At 30.3% G+C, this 20,747-nt stretch overlaps 1 protein-coding gene and 1 pseudogene across 1 annotated transcript; both read right to left on the bottom strand.

Annotated features, from left to right (window-relative positions):
• Nucleotides 1-443: 443 nt before the first annotated feature.
• Nucleotides 444-6,238, bottom strand: LOC145936109 (uncharacterized). Its single transcript, XM_083038006.1, has 10 exons — nucleotides 5,016-6,238; nucleotides 4,912-4,944; nucleotides 3,781-3,834; nucleotides 3,486-3,697; nucleotides 3,208-3,329; nucleotides 2,760-3,090; nucleotides 2,360-2,416; nucleotides 1,814-2,067; nucleotides 1,129-1,288; nucleotides 444-920 (listed from the first exon to the last, which is right to left on the bottom strand). Exons 1-10 carry the CDS (start codon nucleotides 6,236-6,238, stop codon nucleotides 766-768), a joined length of 2,601 nt encoding a protein of 866 aa, XP_082894132.1. The 3' UTR covers nucleotides 444-765.
• Nucleotides 6,239-15,910: 9,672 nt separating this feature from the next.
• On the bottom strand, nucleotides 15,911-18,057 carry LOC145936107 (uncharacterized; annotated as a pseudogene).
• Between the last annotated feature and the right edge of the window lie 2,690 nt (nucleotides 18,058-20,747).

Here is a 20,747-nt window from a genome sequence, read left to right as displayed (position 1 = left end):
GATGTCTTTCATTTTGTACCAAAAGATATCTTTTAGGAATCTAAAAGATGTCTTATGCAACAGTTTCAGATATCTTTTAGATATCTATAGATGTCTTCAAGATATCTAAAAGAAGTCTAATAGTTATGTTTTAGACAACTTATAAGATATATTCTAGATGTCTTGGAAAATATTTTCTAGATGTCTTCAAGATATCTAAATAGATCTAAATTTATATTGGAAAAATAAATAACACATAGCATGACAATGTTAAGTTTATTAATTAATAGTTGCTGCATAACTGTTCGCAACAACTTTTAATTAATAAACTTAACATTGTCATGCTATATATGTTAAAATTGTTTTCTTGAAAAAACTTGAACACTATTTTAATGTGAAAACATGGAAATATATATTTAAAACTACATAGAAATATTACACATACAAAATATTATTACGTATTAATACTAATTATTATTATATATATTATTAATAGAAATATATATATGTGTATCTATATATATATATATATATATATATATATATATATGTATATATATATATATATAATACACAAGTCTATATATATATATCCTTCTCTCTCTAAAGCCCCTTGTACAATGCCAGGCAATAACAGGCAATAGGAACAGGAAATAAAAGATATTCACCAATAAGAGCAGAAAATAATATCTATTCTCTGCTCTTTATGGTAAATATTTTATTTCCTGTTCCTATTGCTTGTTGCCTGATATTATGCAAGGGGCTTAATATTTAAACTATCTAATATTAATGCTGATTTTCATTGTTTCTTTCTTCTCCTTGCATCTTTTTCATCCGATATCGCATTTTATCACCTGCATGTTGCAACCAATTTCTTATATGTTTTACAATCAATGCAACGGAGCAATCAGGTGTTTTTTCTTTTGTATTAATCACAGCCCCTGTGGATAATATATACACATTTTTATATTAGTGAATAAATATATTGGAAAATACACTATATTTATATAATATTAGTATTTAAAAAATCGTTAATAATAAGTTATAATTTTTATACGTGTCACGTACATCACAAAGAATATAAATAACAAAATAATGCGAATAAATAAAAATTGAAAAACAAATAATCTTGTATTAAAGTACACTTACCAACTATAGTATTTGCAAACGTAGACTTTTCAATTGCAACAGTATTTTTTGCACCAGTCCAAGATAACTTGTGTCCTACCTCAAATGTAATGCAGGTTGTCAGTATATTGGAAATCATTTTTTGTACCGTATCACCACCAATATACTTTATTTTCTTGTACTGCAAAGAATATTGTCATACATTATTAGTGATAAACTTATTTTCAATATAAGTCTTCTATATTCTATAAATTAAAAAAAAATTTTTCTAAAAAATTTAAGATATTTCTTGGATATCTTTATAAATTTATTATTTATATACGTATATTTATATTCATATTTATTCAATATTTGTTGCACTTGTACTTTAATTTTACTATAAATTTATTTATTATAAATAAAACAGCGAAAACTAACTTTCAGTATAGATATATATATATTATATGCTATAAAATTGTCGTTATTGTTCGTATTATTATTTCTTATCCTTTTTTCATTAATTATTTATTTATTTAAATGTAATTTCTATTATAAAAAAATTCTCACATCTTATATTTTCCAGAATATTTTATATATTTCATAAAATTTATAAGGATTTCCAAAAATATCTTAAACTTCTTGAAACTTTACAAGTTTTTTTAAACATTATAGACTAAGATATTTCATTTCAACAGATTCAACATTTACATATAAAAAGTATACTTACAAAGCAGTTACGAATTGCTTCATCATTTTTTAATCTTTCATTGAATTGTATATATTCCTCAACGGATGTCAATGGAAAATCAGGCATTAAATCCATCGTTATTTCTTCATTTTGTTCATTTCTTTGAAATCGTTCTCTTAAAATGGTAAGTATTTCTTGAAGTTTTGTTTTATTTCTACTTGCTTCGCGTCTCATTTCAGTTTTAAATTGCTCAATGTCTTCACGTAAAATATTTATTGTTTCATGTAAAGCATCTGAAATAAAAAAATTATTTATATTCATTTTATTAGTTTTTTATGCAATTATTGTAAATGAAGCTTTATATTTTTAATGTTATAATAAAAAGAGATAATAAATTCATAAATTATACAATAAAAATATTTTATGAAAGTTATAAATATATTATATAATAATAAGTATATTTTATGAAAGTAATAATAAGTATATAAAAAGATTATGCCACAATATTAAAAATATTACTTATTAAAATTATTTGCAGTTTTAATTTTTTAATATTAATCATGTTTAAAGAAAAATATCACTTACGTAAAGTTGTATGTATATTTTCGTCCACATTATTTATTTCTACGTTCACCTCTGCTCCTATATCAAATAATAAAAATATATCCAAAAATTATTTAATTCTTTATTAAATTTTTATTAAGGCTCTTAGATATTTGTCGCAGCTATGTTACATTGTGACATCAAAGGCGAGAAAGCACGCGTTGAAAATTCTTATAGCATTTCTAAATAAAAAGATAAAATATCACTTTAGAGAGCTTTAATACACTTTTAAAATCTTTTACATTTTACACACTTTTAATATCTTTTTATTTGGAAATGACGTAAGAATTTTCAGCGTGTTTTTTTCGCTTTTGATGTCACAATTTCAACATACGACAACTCAGGAAACCTTAAAGTTTCTTTACAAACTATTATATATAACCTCTATTTAGGTCTTCATTTTCCTCATTGATTTCCTCATTTTCCTCATTGATTTCCTCATTTTCCTCATTGATTTCCTCATTTTCCCCGTTGATTTCCTCATTTTCCTCACAGATTTCATTTTCCTCATAAATTTTTTCATTTTTATTAATGTCAAATTCTTCATGTTCTTTGTCATTATCAATTCCTTCATTAAAATCAGGAGCATTATTATTTATCTCACTTTCATTATTTTCATCTTGAAAAATTTCAATCGAAAACGGATGATGTTTTAGAGATGGAGGAATATTGTTAAAAAATGGCTTTATTGGCAAGCATGAGGTTTCCTTTTTCTGAAAGATTAAAAGTAAACATCAATTTATATATATAAATAGATCTTAATACCACATGTACGCACATTACATTTAAATAAAATATCTTTGAGCGTTTTCAATTTTCAAAATACTCACATGCTTTATGTCAGACTCTGGATTTGCTGATTTAATAGAATATTTTCTCTTTTTAACTTGATCGTCATGCGTTTTATAATTTGATGGAGGCCGTTCAAGTTTACGTTTTTTCGAAATACTTGCTGCAATATAATAGAAAATTATATTTTATAAATTTACGATTTATCAATTAATTTATAAAATAATTTATATATTTATTTTACACTATATTATTATTTAAATATCTTTTAATATATTTTCTATTACTTTTATTTGTTGTAATGATATCCTAAACTTACCATTATGCGCGTCAGAATCGTCAGAATCATCATAAAACGTTTTCGGCGTTATCAAACGTTTCGAAGGCAGTTGTTGAACTTTGTTTAAAGCGGCCAATTTATTTTCATCTGAAGTAGAAATATCAATACATGATTTTTCTACTTCTCGAGCCGTGTCATACGTATCATACGGTCCCAATATTTTACGATATTTATAAAGTTTCCAGTCCTTTCTAGGATTTATTTTTTTTTTTATTGCATTTGTCATATTACATTTTGATGCAGGACATATAAATGTTTTGTCCTTTAAGCTCACCCAATTGTGAGGAACGATCTGGCAATAGTGGTCCCAAAATATGATATTATACATCTGAAATAATAAATATTGATTAAATTATGATAAGTATTTAAAAGAATAATCGGAAACAGTAAGTCTATAAAATTATATAAAATATAACTACTGATGGCAGTGGGAGGGGAGTTGCACGAATAGAGTGGCAAATACTATAAAGTTAGTTCCGTCTATTTCTAATAAAGCCTAATTGGTTGGTAAAAAATTAGCAGTATTTACCAATCAGCCTCTATTAGAATGAGACCTCATATGATCTACTTTTTACCTTAGTCATATGGCTCCAATTCCATTTGCCATCAATATAGTCAATTTTATATGTCGATAGTAATAACACTTTAATCTTTTGTGTGCAGAATAGGAATTATACAAAATGTGTTTTTATAAGGAAGTCGAATTGCCTTGGCACATTTTTGGCTAATTGAATGTATTTCAGCGTCAGACCATTCATCTCCGACATAAATTCTTAAATATTGTGAATCACATGGATACGAAATAATATTGCTAGAATTTTTTAATATTTTTCCTATTACAATTGGTTCTCCATCTTTTTTGCCAATATAATCAATCTTAAGAACATCTTCATCCATGTAACAATAAGAATCAGCTTCTTTTATACAAGATAATGTAAAATTCTTAAATTTTGCTACTCGATGAGAATGTGTACATCCAAAAGGTAATTTAACATTATTGGCTTTTTGAAAAATAGGATATTGTTCAGCCTCATATTCAATATTTATTACATTTTTAGATTTTTCCATTAATCTTCTGTGTAACTGCTGTAATGGTTGTGCACTTTTTCTTAGCATTTGCTTCAATTCTTGAAAATAATTTTCAAAGGGAAAGCACTGAACATATCTAAACATCCATAATTCTTGACATCCTCATGCAAGTGAATCAAGTTATGCATGTTGTACGTAACGTAAGATTCAGAGTATAATATTTTAAATGTTTGTACAAAATGTACTAGTAATTGATGTGCATATTCATTATTATATATACAATCGGCAGGATTGCAAAGAATGGAAATTGCACAGTGTAGAACATAAAAATGTTTTACATAATCATTTGGCAAATATGACGACAAAGTGACCAAACCTGTATATAAGAGAAATAATCTTAATTCCGTCGCTTTCCAGCGATCCAATTCATCTAGACCTCTTGGTTTCCTGGAAAATTCCATGGGTATGTATGGTATTAACAGTTTCAAATCTGCAGATAATTGCTGAATTTGAGAAGCACGTAATTTAATACCCTTTATTCCATGGATCCAAAATTTTATAAGTCTTTTCATGACACCGAGACAAATGAGATGCATGTAATCCAAGGGAAACTGCGTTATCATTTTCAATCCAATTTTTTCCAAAGGTGAATCATTCAAATGATGGTCTTCATTATACCGTAATAAAAATTTTTGATCCGTGCGTAATGGAGCATTTTCATTAAGAAATAACATTCGATTATCCCTCCACTCATCTTCCTCTTCACATTTGTCACATCCATAATATCCTGTATGGCCTTTAATGCATTTCATGAATGCTTTAGCAGGAGCGTCGCATATTATAGCATTTACCACAACCTTGTATTTGTTTCTTCTATATTGAAATCCTTTTTCTTGAATGTCATTATATTCTTCAATAAATTGATTAATAATTTCATCAGGGTTGGTTGGTTTACAGTATCCATGGAATACTCCAATAATAAATGGTTTTTCCCGATAATCTGCGTGAATAATTTGTCCCAAAAGTGGCCAAAATTGTGATTTTGAACTTTTTGCTAAGGGTAATCCGTCAATACTTAAGTTGATTTTAATTGGATTTTCAAGATGTTTATAAAGAGGTTTAGTTTGTTGTAAATGATCTTTTAGTGCTTTTTGTAATCCATGATAATAAAAAGTGCCAGATTGATTAATCATTGATGTTATTGGAGTTTCCAATAATGTTCGTGCATCACAAGGAAGATTTTCATGTCCATTAGCTCTGAGACCTTTCAACAATTTTGTAAGAGCTACATGAGTAATATTATTCTCAAGACTCCATGACCGTAGAAAGTTTCGTAATGGAAGTTCTTTCTGTGGATTAATATTCAAATCTTCATAATATTGATTATTGTCAGTCAATTCTTCGTCCAATTCTATATCAGATTCTTCATCTTCACAATATTGATTATTATCAGTCAATTCTCTGTCCAATTCTATATCAGGTTCTTTAAAATTTGAATAAGAGTCAGTCCTATATTCTTCGACATCTTCAGACACGTCGTTGTTATTTGAATTACTATTTTCTATAAAAACAATGTTGTCAATGGGCCCTTCTTGAGGAATCTCAATTTTTGGATGTGTAATATTAATTGTGCAATCTGTTTCTTGTCGCCGACGCCATTGTTGAAACCGACTCAAATCCTCGTATCTTTTTCTTTTCGGCATTATTTCCAAAATTATTATATCTATAATTATTTATTTTCAAAAATTACTTTTTACAAATAATTTGTTATTATTCATTATTTTTTAGTATATTTTATTATTATTTACTATAATTATTATTTTATTATTATTATTACTATTTTATTGTTTATATTATAATTATTATTATATATTATTATTATTACTCTTATTATTATTGTTATTATTCGATATTACTTTGCACAAATAATTCGTTATTATTATGCAATATCAAGTAAAGTATAAAATATCGTAAAAGTAAAAAAAAGTACTTTTTAAATATTTTTTACTTTTAAATTTGCTATCATAACATGTAATAAGAGATACAAAAAATGTGTTTTTAATACTTTAGTTTAAATATAAGTAATACAAATTGGTAGACTTAAATTCGACGTAACTAGCAAAAGTTTATTCAATTATATTCACATTATATTGTGAATATAATTGAATAAACTTTTGCTAGTTACGTCGAATTTAAGTCTACCAATTTATATTTACCACTAGCGATATATACTATTTCTGAATCATAAGTAATACAGTTTCGGATGTTACATTCTAAATTTTATTGCTATTCTAAGTAAAGCATGAAAGATGGACATTTTTTGTGTCTTTTATTATGTTATGATAGCATATAAAAAATATTGGAAAAATTCTTTTTAAAAAATAGAAAAAAGAAAATAGAAAAAATATAGATATAAACATAAGTATAACAATATATAAGTGTAAATATAGACACACATTGTAAAATAGACACATTTTATATTTATTATACAGGATGTATCATAAGCCATGTCTTCTTTAAAGAGTTATCAAATAATCGAAAAATTTATGTAAATTATTATTATTATTAATATTTCAATTAAAATATGTAACTGTTTTGATAACAATAAATTGTTTTGATAACAATAAATATAATATTAATTAACTAACAAATAGTAAGATTAAAGATGTTCAAATAATATGCTATCATTGTTTGTGACAGAAATTGTGATCTGAGAGACGTAAGAAATGCTTCAAAAAGTGGCTTATAATATCCTATATAAACTGTATATTTATATCGTCGTATACTTACGTCGCAGAATTTACAGCTGATATTTGCTTTAATTAATATACTATCGCAGATTTCCTTCACAGTCTGCAAATGTGAATAATTGCACTGATAATGAACGATTTTCGTCGTACCGTTCCTCTAATCCAAAGGAAATCCTGTAACCGAAAGCGAATGACTCAACAAAATATGAAAACGATCAACTCTGGCATGTCAATATCAAATGACATTGTAAATATGTTTTGAATCTACCAACAAACATTAATGTATAATAGATTTTTTTTATATGTAACTGCAAAATTTATATTAACGTTGTTTGTTATTACACATTATATTTATAATTTTATATTAAAATTTTTAAAGGAAAAACATCTCTTAATTTTATCTCTTATCTAATATTAAAGTGAAACCATATATAAGTTATTCTTGACGTATATCAACTTAAAGATGTATTTTAGAAAAAATAAGTTTTCTAATTATTATCATTATTAGAATAAGTAATTTAATCATTATGTTACTATTAAAATCTGAATCTATTTGGAACGAATAACCCATAACATACTGTTCAAACTTGTTTGGTGCGAATAGAGAGAAGATATAAAGAACTACTTGAGAAAGTGCAAGGTCTTCTCCACGGATTCAAATAAATAAGATAAATTAAATAAATTACAATAACATAAATTATCACATTATTTTAAACAATTCAAACAGATAAAAAGAATTGAAATAAATGTATACCTTGTAACAGCGATGTTAGGATATCATCCAGGATGGATAATAAAAGACATCTTTAAATATGACGAGCAGCAAATATTGGTTCGATGCAAGAAAACAGTGCTATCCAGAGAGTCATTTTTCCTATTAAAATTTTTTTATGTTTATACATATTATACAATATGTATAATATGTATAATAAATAGTAATAACAAGAGTGGTCTTTAGGGGCTGCGCACAATAAAAGGAGTAAGCAACAGGAATAAATAGACCAAAAAATTTTTCTGCGTTACTACATTGCATATGTTTCATATTGAATTGTTCCTTATTCTCTGCTCTTGTCTTCTGTTTCTTAGACTCTGTTCCTTATTCCTTTTATTGTGTGCAGCCCCTTATAAGTAGCATAAATAGTATGACCTGTTTTTGGATCAAATGGCAGTTGTGCTAAATAATAACTCGAAGAAGTCGAATATCCTAGTTTCCTCATCATTCTTACCACTGAAAAGAAAATATTACAACTACATAACCTCAAATATGTAACAGAATAATGTAGTTTAAAATAAATTATTTTATGTATGTAATAAATATTACATGAATATATTATAAAAATATTCTTTATAATTTCATGTAGCATTCAATAAAAATTTAATTAAAAGAAAAGGAACAATCGAAGTCACACACTACTCATCTTAGGAAAGTCACACACTACTCATCTTAGGAAAGTCGTTCCTCGCAGAGATAATTGATCCGCACAATTAGAAGATATCCTACTCGAGCTTAGCACATTGTGAACACTCGCACAGTTTTACACATTACATCACTTTTCCACATAATAACACACTTTTGTCATTCATTCACGCATCATGCGTGAATCGGAAAGCACAACACCTTAGACATATATTGTGTGTCCGCCAGCGAGAAATAAAAAGAAAGGTTAGGTTAGGTTAGGTTAAGTTAGATGCGAACTTTTGGAGTCGAAAAATATACTTTTAGAAAACGTAATCCCGTGTAATTATTAAATTATATAACATATAACACTTGTTTTAAAACATTGGTTTTAATTAATATATATATATATATATATATGCATGTTTCTTAAAAATCTTAATATGTTTGAGATATCTTTAAGATGTATAATAGATATCTTTTAATAATGCCTTCAAGACATATTTTAAGAGAAATCATTTAGATATCTTTAATAGGTCTATTACAAACATGTTAAAGATATCTTTTAAGACGTCTTTTCGAACGCGTATAGATATCTTTTAGAAATTCTACAAAGACATCTTCAACAAAATCTCTTTAGACATCTAAAAGATGTCTTCTAGATGTCTTTTAGAAATGTCATAAAGATTTCTTTAATAAGATATCTTTTAGATATCTACAAGACTTCGATGTTATGTGGGAAGTGAGCAAACGCGGCACCCAACGCGCGGACAGCTTTCTCATGCCTAAATCTTGATTCAATACACATGTGACAAACACGTTCTTTGGACATGTTCATAGCCTCTGCTATCTCTCTAACTTTAATTCGACGGTTGTCTAGCACCATTTGGTGAACTTGAGCGATATTATCGTCAGTGGTTGCAGTTTTTGGACGTCCCGAACGTTCATCGTCACCCAAGCTGGTACGACCACGTTTAAATTCAGCAGCCCAAAATTTCACGGTGGTAAATGATGGTGCAGAGTCCCCGTACACAGCATCCAACTCGTCTTTGATTTGCGTAGGCGTATTGCCTTTCAAAAACAAATATTTAATGACAGCTCGATACTCGATTTTTTCCATTTTCACAAAAACACTCACATCGACTCACTCAAATGATTGTCAAACAACAACTGCGCGTCCAAAATGGCTGAAATTTTGGTGAGTACCTTTCAAAGCATGCGCAAACACATTCCCCAACTTTTGTTTACGAGTGCTGCCATTTTCATGTTGAGGTCGGAAACTTTTCAGACAACCCTCGTATACATATATGTTATCGCATATCATATGTATATAGTATAGTATTGCAAACTGTAGATTTAAAAGAAATAACAAGATTTTACAATACTATACTACATATTATATGTGATAAATTATATTTCTTTTATAATAATAACTTTTCTGTTACGTACCATTCTACTATAATAATTACTTTCTTATTGCGCTACCATCTTCCTAATTCTTCTTCATAAGTATATTATTGTTGATATAAAATAAAAACTTGAATCTCTATCAAAAATGCATATTACTTAACTTTCCTCTTTACGTTATTTATTATATTATTAGCTTTTATTTAATTCCTTATTTTATATCAACAATTATATACTTGTGAAGAAATAGTAGGATGGTAGCATGACAAGAAAGCAATTTATATTTCTTTTATAACTATCACTCTATTATTTCTTCATAAGTACATGTTATGAATGATACTGTGAATAAGATTTAAGGAGAGTGTAGAGAGGGCGCTGATACAAAAAAGAAAGAGACCGATATACAAGGTACTAATAAAGAGACATATAATACTCGAGGACTAATTAATAAAACCTATTACATGGCGCTGCGGCACAAGAACAATTAATAGTGCAGTAAATTAATAAAGTAAAAAGTCAAAAAATTAAAGACAATAAAATAAAACTAGTGAAAGTAGTACACACAGTGATTAAGGTTAGGACAGTAAAGCAATGGCAAATGCTGAAGGACTGTCTCAAATGATGGGATTAAAACCCCCAGAAAATTTAACAAATCTGACGGCAGAAGGTTTCAAACGATGGAAGCAAAGATTTGAAATATACCGTACAGCATCAGGGGCAAGTCGTATGCCGGGAGAGGTGCAAGTTGCACTTCTATTACATAGCATCGGAGAGGCATGCATAGACATATATAATACATTCAATCTCACGGAAGCAGAAAGACAGAACTATAATATAGTGATGCAAAAATTAGAAGAATATTTTATTCCAGTGAAGAATGAAAGTGTAAATGCTCATATATTTTTTACACGAAGCCAACAAACAGATGAAACATTTGATGCATATATAACAGACTTAAAAAAGTTGAGCGCAGACTGTAATTTTGGAGAGCTGAAGGATCGCTTAATAAGAGACCGCATCATAGCAGGCATCATAGACAAAAGACTAAAGGATAGACTACTTCGTGAAAATGATTTGACGCTACAAAAAACAATACAAATCTGTAAATCAGCAGAATTGGCGAACCAACAATTGAAGCAGTTTGAGACAACATCAGTGGAGGTGTCTGTAGTCAAGGGTAAACAGAAGAAGATGAGCCAAGCAGTACAGATGAATAAACAAGGCAGAAAGAAATACAACGAGGAAGCAGTAAAATCAACATCCGAAGCAAGGATGGAAGGACAACAGTGTCAACGATGCGGATATAAACATAAGTATAAAAACTGTCCAGCGTACAAACAAACTTGTAAAAGTTGCGGAAAAATAGGACATTTTATAAAAATGTGTAAAACAAAAAAGTCAGTAAAGACAGTTAGTACAAAAAATGATAATGTAGATGAAGTAGAAGATCAATTTGTTGAACTGTTCATGGATTATATAAATATCAATACAATTAATGCAAAGAAAGATTGGATACAACAGATAAAATTAATAGACTATAAAAATAAAGAAATATCATTTAAAATAGATACTGGTGCACAATGTAATGTTATTCCATCAAAAATAGGAATAAGACAAATTGAGAATACAAATGTAAAGTTGTCTAGCTATACAGGTGAAAAATAGCAACAAAAGGTAAAGTAACATTAAATTGTCAAATAAATAACATAATAACAAATATTGAATTTCAAGTTTTTGATGGAACAGCAGTACCTATTATAGGATTAGCTACAGCGTGTGAATTCAAGCTAGTAAAAAGAAATCAAAATGAAAAAGAAATACTTATGATTAACGAAGATAATAAAGACAAGTATTTAGCAAAATATAAAACTGTTTTTGAAGGTGTAGGAAAAATAAAGGATTTTGAATACAAAATTAAATTAAAAGAAGGATCTAGTGGCAGAATAGAACCATGCAGACATGTTCCATTCAAATTAATAAATAAACTAAAAGTAGAATTAGAAAAAATGGAAAAAATAGGAATAGTTAGTAAAATAGAAAAGCCAACAGATTTTGTTAATTCTTTAGTAATTGTCAGTAAGCCAGATGGGACAATTAGAGTCTGTTTAGATCCACAATATCTAAATAGTTGTATTAAAAGAGAACATATACAGTTACCAACAGTTGATGAAATATCAGCAAAGTTAAAAGGTGCTAAATACTTTACTACATTAGATGCAAATAAAGCATTTTGGCAAATTAAATTAACAAAAGACTCGCGAGAATTAACAACATTTAATACACCATTTGGGCGATACTATTTTAATAGACTGCCATATGGACTGAGCTCAAGTCCAGAAGTATTTCATCGTGTTTTTAGTAACATATTTAAAGATATAGAAAATGTAGAAATCTATATAGATGACATATTAATTTGGGCAAAAACAAAAGAAGAGATGAAACAAAGTATAAATAAAGTTTTAGAGCGTGCATGCAAATATGGTATAAAATTTAATAAAAGTAAGTATCGAATAAATATGAATAAAGTTCGATATTTGGGACATATTTTAACAGGAGATGGAATAGCAATTGATGAAACAAAAGTAAAAGCAATAAAAGAAATGGAAGTGCCTAAAAATAAAAAGGAGTTATTAACATTTTTAGGAACGGTTAATTATGTATCAAAATTTATACCTAATAGCTCACAATTGACAGCCAGCTTAAGACAACTAATCAAAAAAGATATACCTTTTATATGGAATGAGGTTCAACAAAAAACATTTGAAAAGTTAAAAGAAATATTATGTCAACCACCAGTCTTAGCATATTATGATGTTAATAAACCAATAGTATTAAGTGTAGATTCCTCTAGTGAAGGAATGGGTAGTGTAATATTTCAGGAGAGGAAATCAATAGCTTATGGATCAAGAGCGCTCTCAAACGGAAAAAATGTATAGTCAAATAGAAAAAGAATGTTTGGCTATAGTATTTGGATGTACAAGATTTTATCAATATTTATATGGACAGCGCTTTATTGTTGAAACGGATCATAAGCCATTGATTTCCATCTTCAAGAAACCATTAAACAAATGCCCACCAAGATTACATCGAATGAGAATTAGTTTACAAAACTTTAGTTTTGATTTAAAATATATCCCTGGAAAAGAGATAGTAGTAGCAGATCACTTAAGTAGATCATATTTAAAAGAAACTAATGGAACGGAAGAAAAAAAAATAGAGGCATTTGTTGCAATGGTGGAAGAAAATTTAAATATCACAGATACAAGGTTTGAAGATATAAGAAAAGAAACTAGTAAAGATATGGAGCTACAAGAGGTCATCAAATACATTCGTCAAGGATGACCAGACAATAAAACAAAAATTAATGAAAAAGCGAAGCAATATTATTCGTTTAGTGACGAATTAAGCGAAAATAAAGGAGTAGTATTTAAAAACTCATGCATTGTAATACCTCGCAATAGTAGATCACTAATGTTAAAGAAAATACATTATGCGCATTTTGGTAAGGCAAAATGTAAAGCGTTAGCTAGAAAATTGTTATTTTGGCCTGGAATGTCAAAACAAATAGATGATCTAATAGATAACTGCGATACATGTAAAGGATATCAAAGAGCGAATACTAAAGAACCAATGATAGAAAAACAAATACCGAAAGAGCCTTGGGAAATACTAGCAACAGATATTTTTTATTTAATAGGAAAGAGATATGTTATAGTAGTAGATACATACAGTAAATATATTGAAATAGATGAGTTAAATGATATGACAGCAGAAACAACAATTGAATCGTTAAAGAAAATTTTTGCAAGACATGGAATACAAAAAGTATTATATTCAGATTCAGGTACACAATATAAAAATTATAAATTTAAAAAGTTTTCAAATGATTGGGGTTTCAAGCATGTCATAACTACGCCAAAACATCATCAGTCGAATGGGTTAGCTGAAAGGCACATACAAACAGTAAAAAGAATACTTAAAAAAGTTATACAAGAAGGAAAAGATAAACAATTAGCATTGTTGCAGCTTAGAAATATACCGATTGGTGATGATGGTGTTACACCTGCTGAAATATTGTATGGTAGACAAGTAAGAAATATCATACCGAATTACTCAAAAAAAGAAAATAGAAACAAGTGAGTTAGCGAATAAATTAAAAAAGCGACAATTACAACAAAAACTATATTATGATAAAGGTTCAAAATTGTTAAGAGATTTTAAGGTAGGCGACACCGTAAAAATTCATGCGGAGGATAAAAAACTTCCTCATCAAAATGGAAAAATACAAGGATTTACAAATAATCCACGATCTTATCAAATAAAAACTGAACAAGGAAATATTATTGAAAGAAATAGAAAGGCACTTATTACAAAAGGGATACAATTTGAAGAACAAACTAATGAGTTAGACGATATAGATAATGAAAAGCAAGAAATAATAAATTTAGATAATGAGATAAAACAAAACAGCAAACAAGAACAAATATGCGAACAATTACCGACTAGTACATTGCCTACAAAAGAACTAATACTAACATCTAGAACAGGTAGAGTTATAAAAAAACCTTTGTATTTAAAAGACTATATTTGTAAAATTAATCAAAAACTATATATATAAGTTCTCGTATACAGTAAATATCGTAAAGTAAAAGAAAATATATAATTTATGTTCAAATGTTCATTTAGAAAAAGGGAGAGAATAAGAATAGGGCTAAGAATAATTTTAGTTTATGTTAAAAAATTGTAAAGCAAATATGTTTTGTTTAGTTTAGTTAAGACAGTACTATTGTTTCTCTTAATTAAAAAAAAAAGAGGGAGATGTTATGAATGATACTGTGAATAAGATTTAAGGAGAGTGTAGAGAGGGCGCTGATACAAAAAAGAAAGAGACCGATATACAAGGTACTAATAAAGAGACATATAACAAGATACTCGAGGACTAATTAATAAAACCTATTACAGTACATACCCAGATAGCCAAACATGCGCGAACAGATTTAAGCATAACCTGCAGTCAATTTATGCTGTCAGAAAGAGAACAAAATTGCATACAGATGTTGCTCTATCAAACACGGTTGTCAAATTGTTGCCAGAAATGCAACAGAGCCTGCTGTTAGGCAATGTGAGCAGACTGGCAGCAAAAACCGCGCAGAGTCTGCACAAACCTGACAGCAGACTGGCAGAAGAAATCGCGCAGAGCCTGCGCACATAACCCGATAGCAGATTGACGGCAGAAATGCGACAGAGCCTGCTGACAAGCTATGTGAGCAGACTGGCAGCAAAAACCGCGCAGAATCTGCGCACGTATCTGACAGCAAATTGACGGCAGAAACCGAGCAGATCCTGCGCACATAACTTAGCAACAGATTGACAACAGAAATCGAGCAGACCCTGTATGTACATAACCAGCTGTTTATAGACGCGCATTTAAATTTTAAATCTGAATAATAGGTCTTTTCAACTGAACTGACTACTATAGTTATAAGTTTAACTCTTTCCTTCTAATGTGGAGTAAAAAAGATAATTCATGAGAGTTTATATTTTTTATTCCACATTAGAATAAGGAAAGAAATAAACTTTGACCTCGTGCAGCCAGGTCAGCTGAAAAGAACAGATCCATTATTTAAACGTGACTTTTTATTTTCAGTATGGGAGAATGCAAATATAATTATTAAAATATAACAAAAACAGTATTTTATTTATACACACACACACACACATAATATACAATAATATATAAGATATATATTATATTTTACACATTCGTACATATATCACATTTAATCATATAATATATGTGTTTCTTCATTCCGACGTCATCTTCAGAAACGAAGAATAATGCTGTTCTTTTTCACGCCCACGTCCTTGTCCTTTGATGCAAGTTCACCTAAACATACAAAAAATTACAACATAAAATAGGCGCAAGGACATACCTTTCAATTAAAATGGCGCTGAAAAGTGCCGATTATTTATTACGTAGAAAGTATAGAAGATACGTTCCAACGTTTTATCATTAAAAATGGCACTGAAAAGTGCCGATTCGTCTGTTGAAACAGACAGAGACCAAGGTATCGATTGTGTAACTTTTTCTAAAGTGAAAACATGAAAAGTGAAAAATTTCCACCAATCACGCATTGATTTTAAAATGAAATCGATGTGTGATTGCAAGAAATTTTTCACTTTTCACGTTTTCACTTTAGAAAAAGTTACACAATCGATACCCAAACCACAAGTCTCTCTCCTCCTCTTCCCCACCCTCTCCTTACCCTCTCATCCTGTCTTTTTCCTCTTCTTTCTTCATTTCTTCTTGGATTCTTGGTCGTCCATTGATCCATTAGTTCTTTGCCACGTTCTTCATATTATCCTGCAAATAAATCTGCAGAAAAAACGTACAAGTTAATTTTAAAAAAGAGATGAAAGCTATTAAGATAAAAATATCAATGTCTCAACGTGTATCTAAATTTGGATGCTGATCATTTTTGTCTTTAATATGAATATTTCTTAATTTTTAACAACAAATGTATACATATATATTTTGATTAATATTCTAATACATTTTTAATTCTAATATTTCTATTTGCAACACAAAATATGTATACACATGATGTGTGCATACATATACATTAAACTAAAAGTAAAAATATTAGAATTCAAAGGTAAAAGCAATACAAATGTCCAGTTTCAAGTCGAGATGTTTACCTTATCAAATAATAAATTATCCATCAACTATTTCTTCAGAATCTTCTTCTCTCCCTCTCTCTTCTTCTTCCTCTTCATCCTCCCAAAAATCTCGGTTAACTCTTGGGGCTCCGACTCTCCGTGCACGTGGACCACGCATCCTACTGCGATATCTTTCCTTCGCAACGCGCAGAGTCTCCCGCATCTGCGTCTGAAATTCTGCTCGCGTTGGTCTTTGGAAATGTCGATTCCTGCAAATAGCCTCTAAAAGAAGGAGCATTATACATATATATGTATGTATAAAATATGATATTAATATCTTTGAAGTAAAAGCGGAAAATTTCGTACCATAAATGGCCATGATGAGACGAGCGTTGTACAAAGGTTGCTGTCCTTCTTCTCGACCTCACCAAGTGAACGATCGTGTCAATTGGTCTGCAAAGCCTTCCTTAAAACATAAATTTACAGCTTTGTTTAAGTGAAAGTGAAAGCCGCCGATGTATTGAAAGTAATTAACCTGAAAAAAAACATTAATTGTGAAAAAAATATAAAATATAATAATATAATATATAAGTATATGTAATAAATCAATACTTATATATTAAAGGAGTTAAAATGTTCTCTTTCCTCCATCTCCTCTCTCTCTCTCTCTCTCTCTCTCTCCCCCTCTCCCTCTCCCTCTCCCTCTCCCTCTCCCTCTCCCTCTCTCTCTCTCTCTCCCTCTCCCTCTCCCTCTCCCTCTCCCTCTCCCTCTCCCTCTCCCTCTCCCTCTCCCTCTCCCTCTCCCTCTCCCTCTCCCTCTCCCTCTCCCTCTCCCTCTCCCTCTCCCTCTCCCTCTCCCTCTCCCTCTCCCTCTCCCTCTCCCTCTCCCTCTCCCTCTCCCTCTCCCTCTCCCTCTCCCTCTCCCTCTCCCTCTCCCTCTCCCTCTCCCTCTCCCTCTCCCTCTCCCTCTCCCTCTCCCTCTCCCTCTCCCTCTCCCTCTCCCTCTCCCTCTCCCTCTCCCTCTCCCTCTCCCTCTCCCTCTCCTCTCTCTCTCTCTCTCTCTCTCTCTCTCTCTCTCTCTCTCTCTCTCTCTCTCTCTCTCTCTCTCTCTCTCTCTCTCTCTCTCTCTCTCTCTCACACACACATACACACATACAAACGAACCTACAACATCGGAATATCCATCGTCATCAATGTTTTGAAATGCATCCATTTGGTCCAACGATAAAATAGGAAGTATAGCTGGCTTCTGTGCTATGGAATTGCGATTTTGAACGCATTTCAAAATTTTCTCCAGTAGGCCATTCATTCTTCTTAAAATTAAAAGATTAATCAATATTAGATTTTGAAAGGAAAAAAAGGACTTCTAATATTTAAATACACTACATTTCATACTTACTTCAACTCTGCCTCCACGCGATCCATTTGTTCTCCTTTTCTGTAATTATATATAAACATTTTCAAATACATTTTTTCTCACAAACTCATATTTTTTTATTTATTTTACAAATAAGTAAAATACTGTACAAATAAGTAAAAATGAGGATACCTCTTTTCGTTAAATTGCTTTTGGTATGGGATTCCCTGTGAATGATAGCCAACATATTCATCACGGTGATGGTGACGTGATGAATCTTGCTGCTGCCTGGACCAGGATTCTGCGGAATTCTGAAACTCGGATAAGGTATTATTAATATAATATGATTTATCAGAACCCCCACCTGTGACAAGTGTAAAATCTGTTTGTGCGTTGTGTGTGTTGCTGTATGGTAGATGATGTCTGTGCATGTGTATTTTCGTATGCCCGTGTTTCTGGTGTGTATCTTGTGTGAGTTGAAATGTTTGAGTGTGTTTGTATGTTTGTGTTCGTGCATTGTGGTGTATATTGATGTTCTGTATATTGTTGTGTATTTGGTTGTCTCAAGCATGTATTATTAGTAATAGAAGTTGTAGGACTCTGATTTAATTCCCTGTTGATGTCGTCGATATCTTCGTTGATTACATCTGGTCATGTGATAGTAGCTTCTGCTGTGCTCCTCCTCCGCTTCCTCGGACTTTCATCAGACGATGTTGTTTGATACCGCACCGGTTTAGGAACCACGCGCTTTGGCCGATCCATATCGCTGTAAGTGTATAAAAACACATAATTTATATAAATTTTTTGTACATTAAAAATATGTTTGTTTTTTTCACTTCTACAACATGCATATATACATTTATTAATATGCTACATATATATATTAATAATTTGCTAGAAATTTTGATATATTATAAGAATAATGGTATGATAAAAGAATACATCACGCATTTTCTATCTATTCTGTGTGTATCATAACTGCGACAATGTATTTTGATGATTCCATATCAAGTAATGTATATTTTTTTCCACAATAACATTTTGCATTCACTTCATTGAATTGAAAATGATGATCTCTCTCATCTCTCACGCTGACATATACATTTGTATATTTGAAAGTCTGAGGATTCTGTTGCAATTTTCAAAATTTTTTATCTCTAAAAATCATTAGCAGCTAAATATAATTGAAGCTATTGATATTACTCGAATAACTATTCTGCAACAGATGAAACACCCTACTTATGATGTAAAATTATTATTTCAATGTGTGACAATGACAGGGTTCCAAAAATTGCCAGTACTGAAAATCTATGTGTGTTATAGATTTTCAATACTATAACTGTGAATATTGGAACAAAACTAATATTTTTCAAGAATTATCTTTCTTCTTCTTAAATCCTGAAACTCTTTATTTCGTTGTCTTATAAACTATAATGCGACTTCAGCATGTGGATAATTAATATTTATAATAAATAAAGTGGATAATAATTTAAAATAAGAATGAGTTTCATATTTACGTGTTTTTCCTGTTGCAGGTACGGAAAAAATATGGTTTCTTCGCAGAACAATTCGCAAATTCGTTGAGTCCAACTCACTGTCTTAACAGTTGTACTCAGAATGACCGGTATTAGGTGTTACGTATAGCCGTAGCATACCGCGAAACTCAATATCCAATCACGAGTTTCTTCAATATGGTTCCACCAATCTAAGATCTCTTTTTTCTGGCACCTAACCGCTACTGTAATCTAGCCTATTTCGTCGTTTACGCACGTGGTTGCGGTATATCGGTTACGCTGGGTCCACAATAAATGATTTAAGCCCTAAGCCTTAAGAAATTGATCAATCGCAGTCAAGTATGAGGAGAAAACTCGACTGTGATTGGTCAATTTCTTAAGGCTTAGGGCTTAAATCACCTATTGTGGACCCAGCGTTAGGCGCCAAAAAGGAGATCTCAGATTGGTGGAGCCATATTGAAGAAACTCGTGATTGGATATTGAGTTTCGCGGTATGCTACGGTTACACGTTACACGTAATACCGGTCATTCCGAGTTCAACTGTTAAGACAGTGAGTTAAACTCGACGAATTTGTGATTTGTACTACGAAGATACCACGTTTTTCTTGTGCCTGCAGTTTTCTGTGCCTCTAACAGAAAAAAGATACATATATATAAATATGAAACCTCAGGTTAGATTATCTACTTCGCGAAAATCACTGCATAAATTGTCCATAAGACAACGAAGTAGGGTTATGAGTCAAGTAAGAAAGAACTTGCGCTTGAAAAATTCTCACACGTGTAACGTTGCACAATTGAATAATTCCTCATTGCAAAATATTTCTACTTCATCGGATATAGGATGTAGTTCTTCTAATCTTGATACTTTACAGAATAATATTGACATTTGCGTAAATGTCAATGAGGATGATACGGCATCTTGTTCTTCTTCCATTTCACATGATTCTCAAACATCTTCATTTTCTACTTCTGATGAAGAACCATCCTTTCGCGAACATTTAGCGTCTTGTTTTGTTGAAAATAATATAACGCATTCGCAAGGTAACAGTATCTTGTCAGTTCTGAAGAAACATACTTGTTTCTCTAATTTGCCCATAGATGTTAGATCTCTTCTAAATACACCACGAC

Source organism: Prenolepis imparis, unplaced genomic scaffold (assembly GCF_030444845.1).
Source record: "Prenolepis imparis isolate NDT839.2.m4 unplaced genomic scaffold, iyPreImpa1.0 SCAF_5, whole genome shotgun sequence".
In the NCBI taxonomy this organism is placed as follows: domain Eukaryota; kingdom Metazoa; phylum Arthropoda; class Insecta; order Hymenoptera; family Formicidae; genus Prenolepis; species Prenolepis imparis.
Note: the sequence above shows the minus strand (reverse complement) of the source record. Positions and strands in the feature narration are given on the sequence as shown.

Excerpts from the sequence above, each read along its gene's own strand:
- LOC145936109 (XM_083038006.1), bottom strand. The coding sequence starts at position 6,238 with ATGCCGAAAAGAAAAAGATACGAGGATTTGAGTCGGTTTCAACAATGG. Across the intron at positions 3,698-3,780 it reads AGATCGTTCCTCACAATTGG|AAAGGACTGGAAACTTTATA; the intron begins GTGAGCTTAAAG and ends AATAAATCCTAG. Across the intron at positions 3,330-3,485 it reads CGATTCTGACGCGCATAATG|CAAGTATTTCGAAAAAACGT; the intron begins GTAAGTTTAGGA and ends ATTATATTGCAG.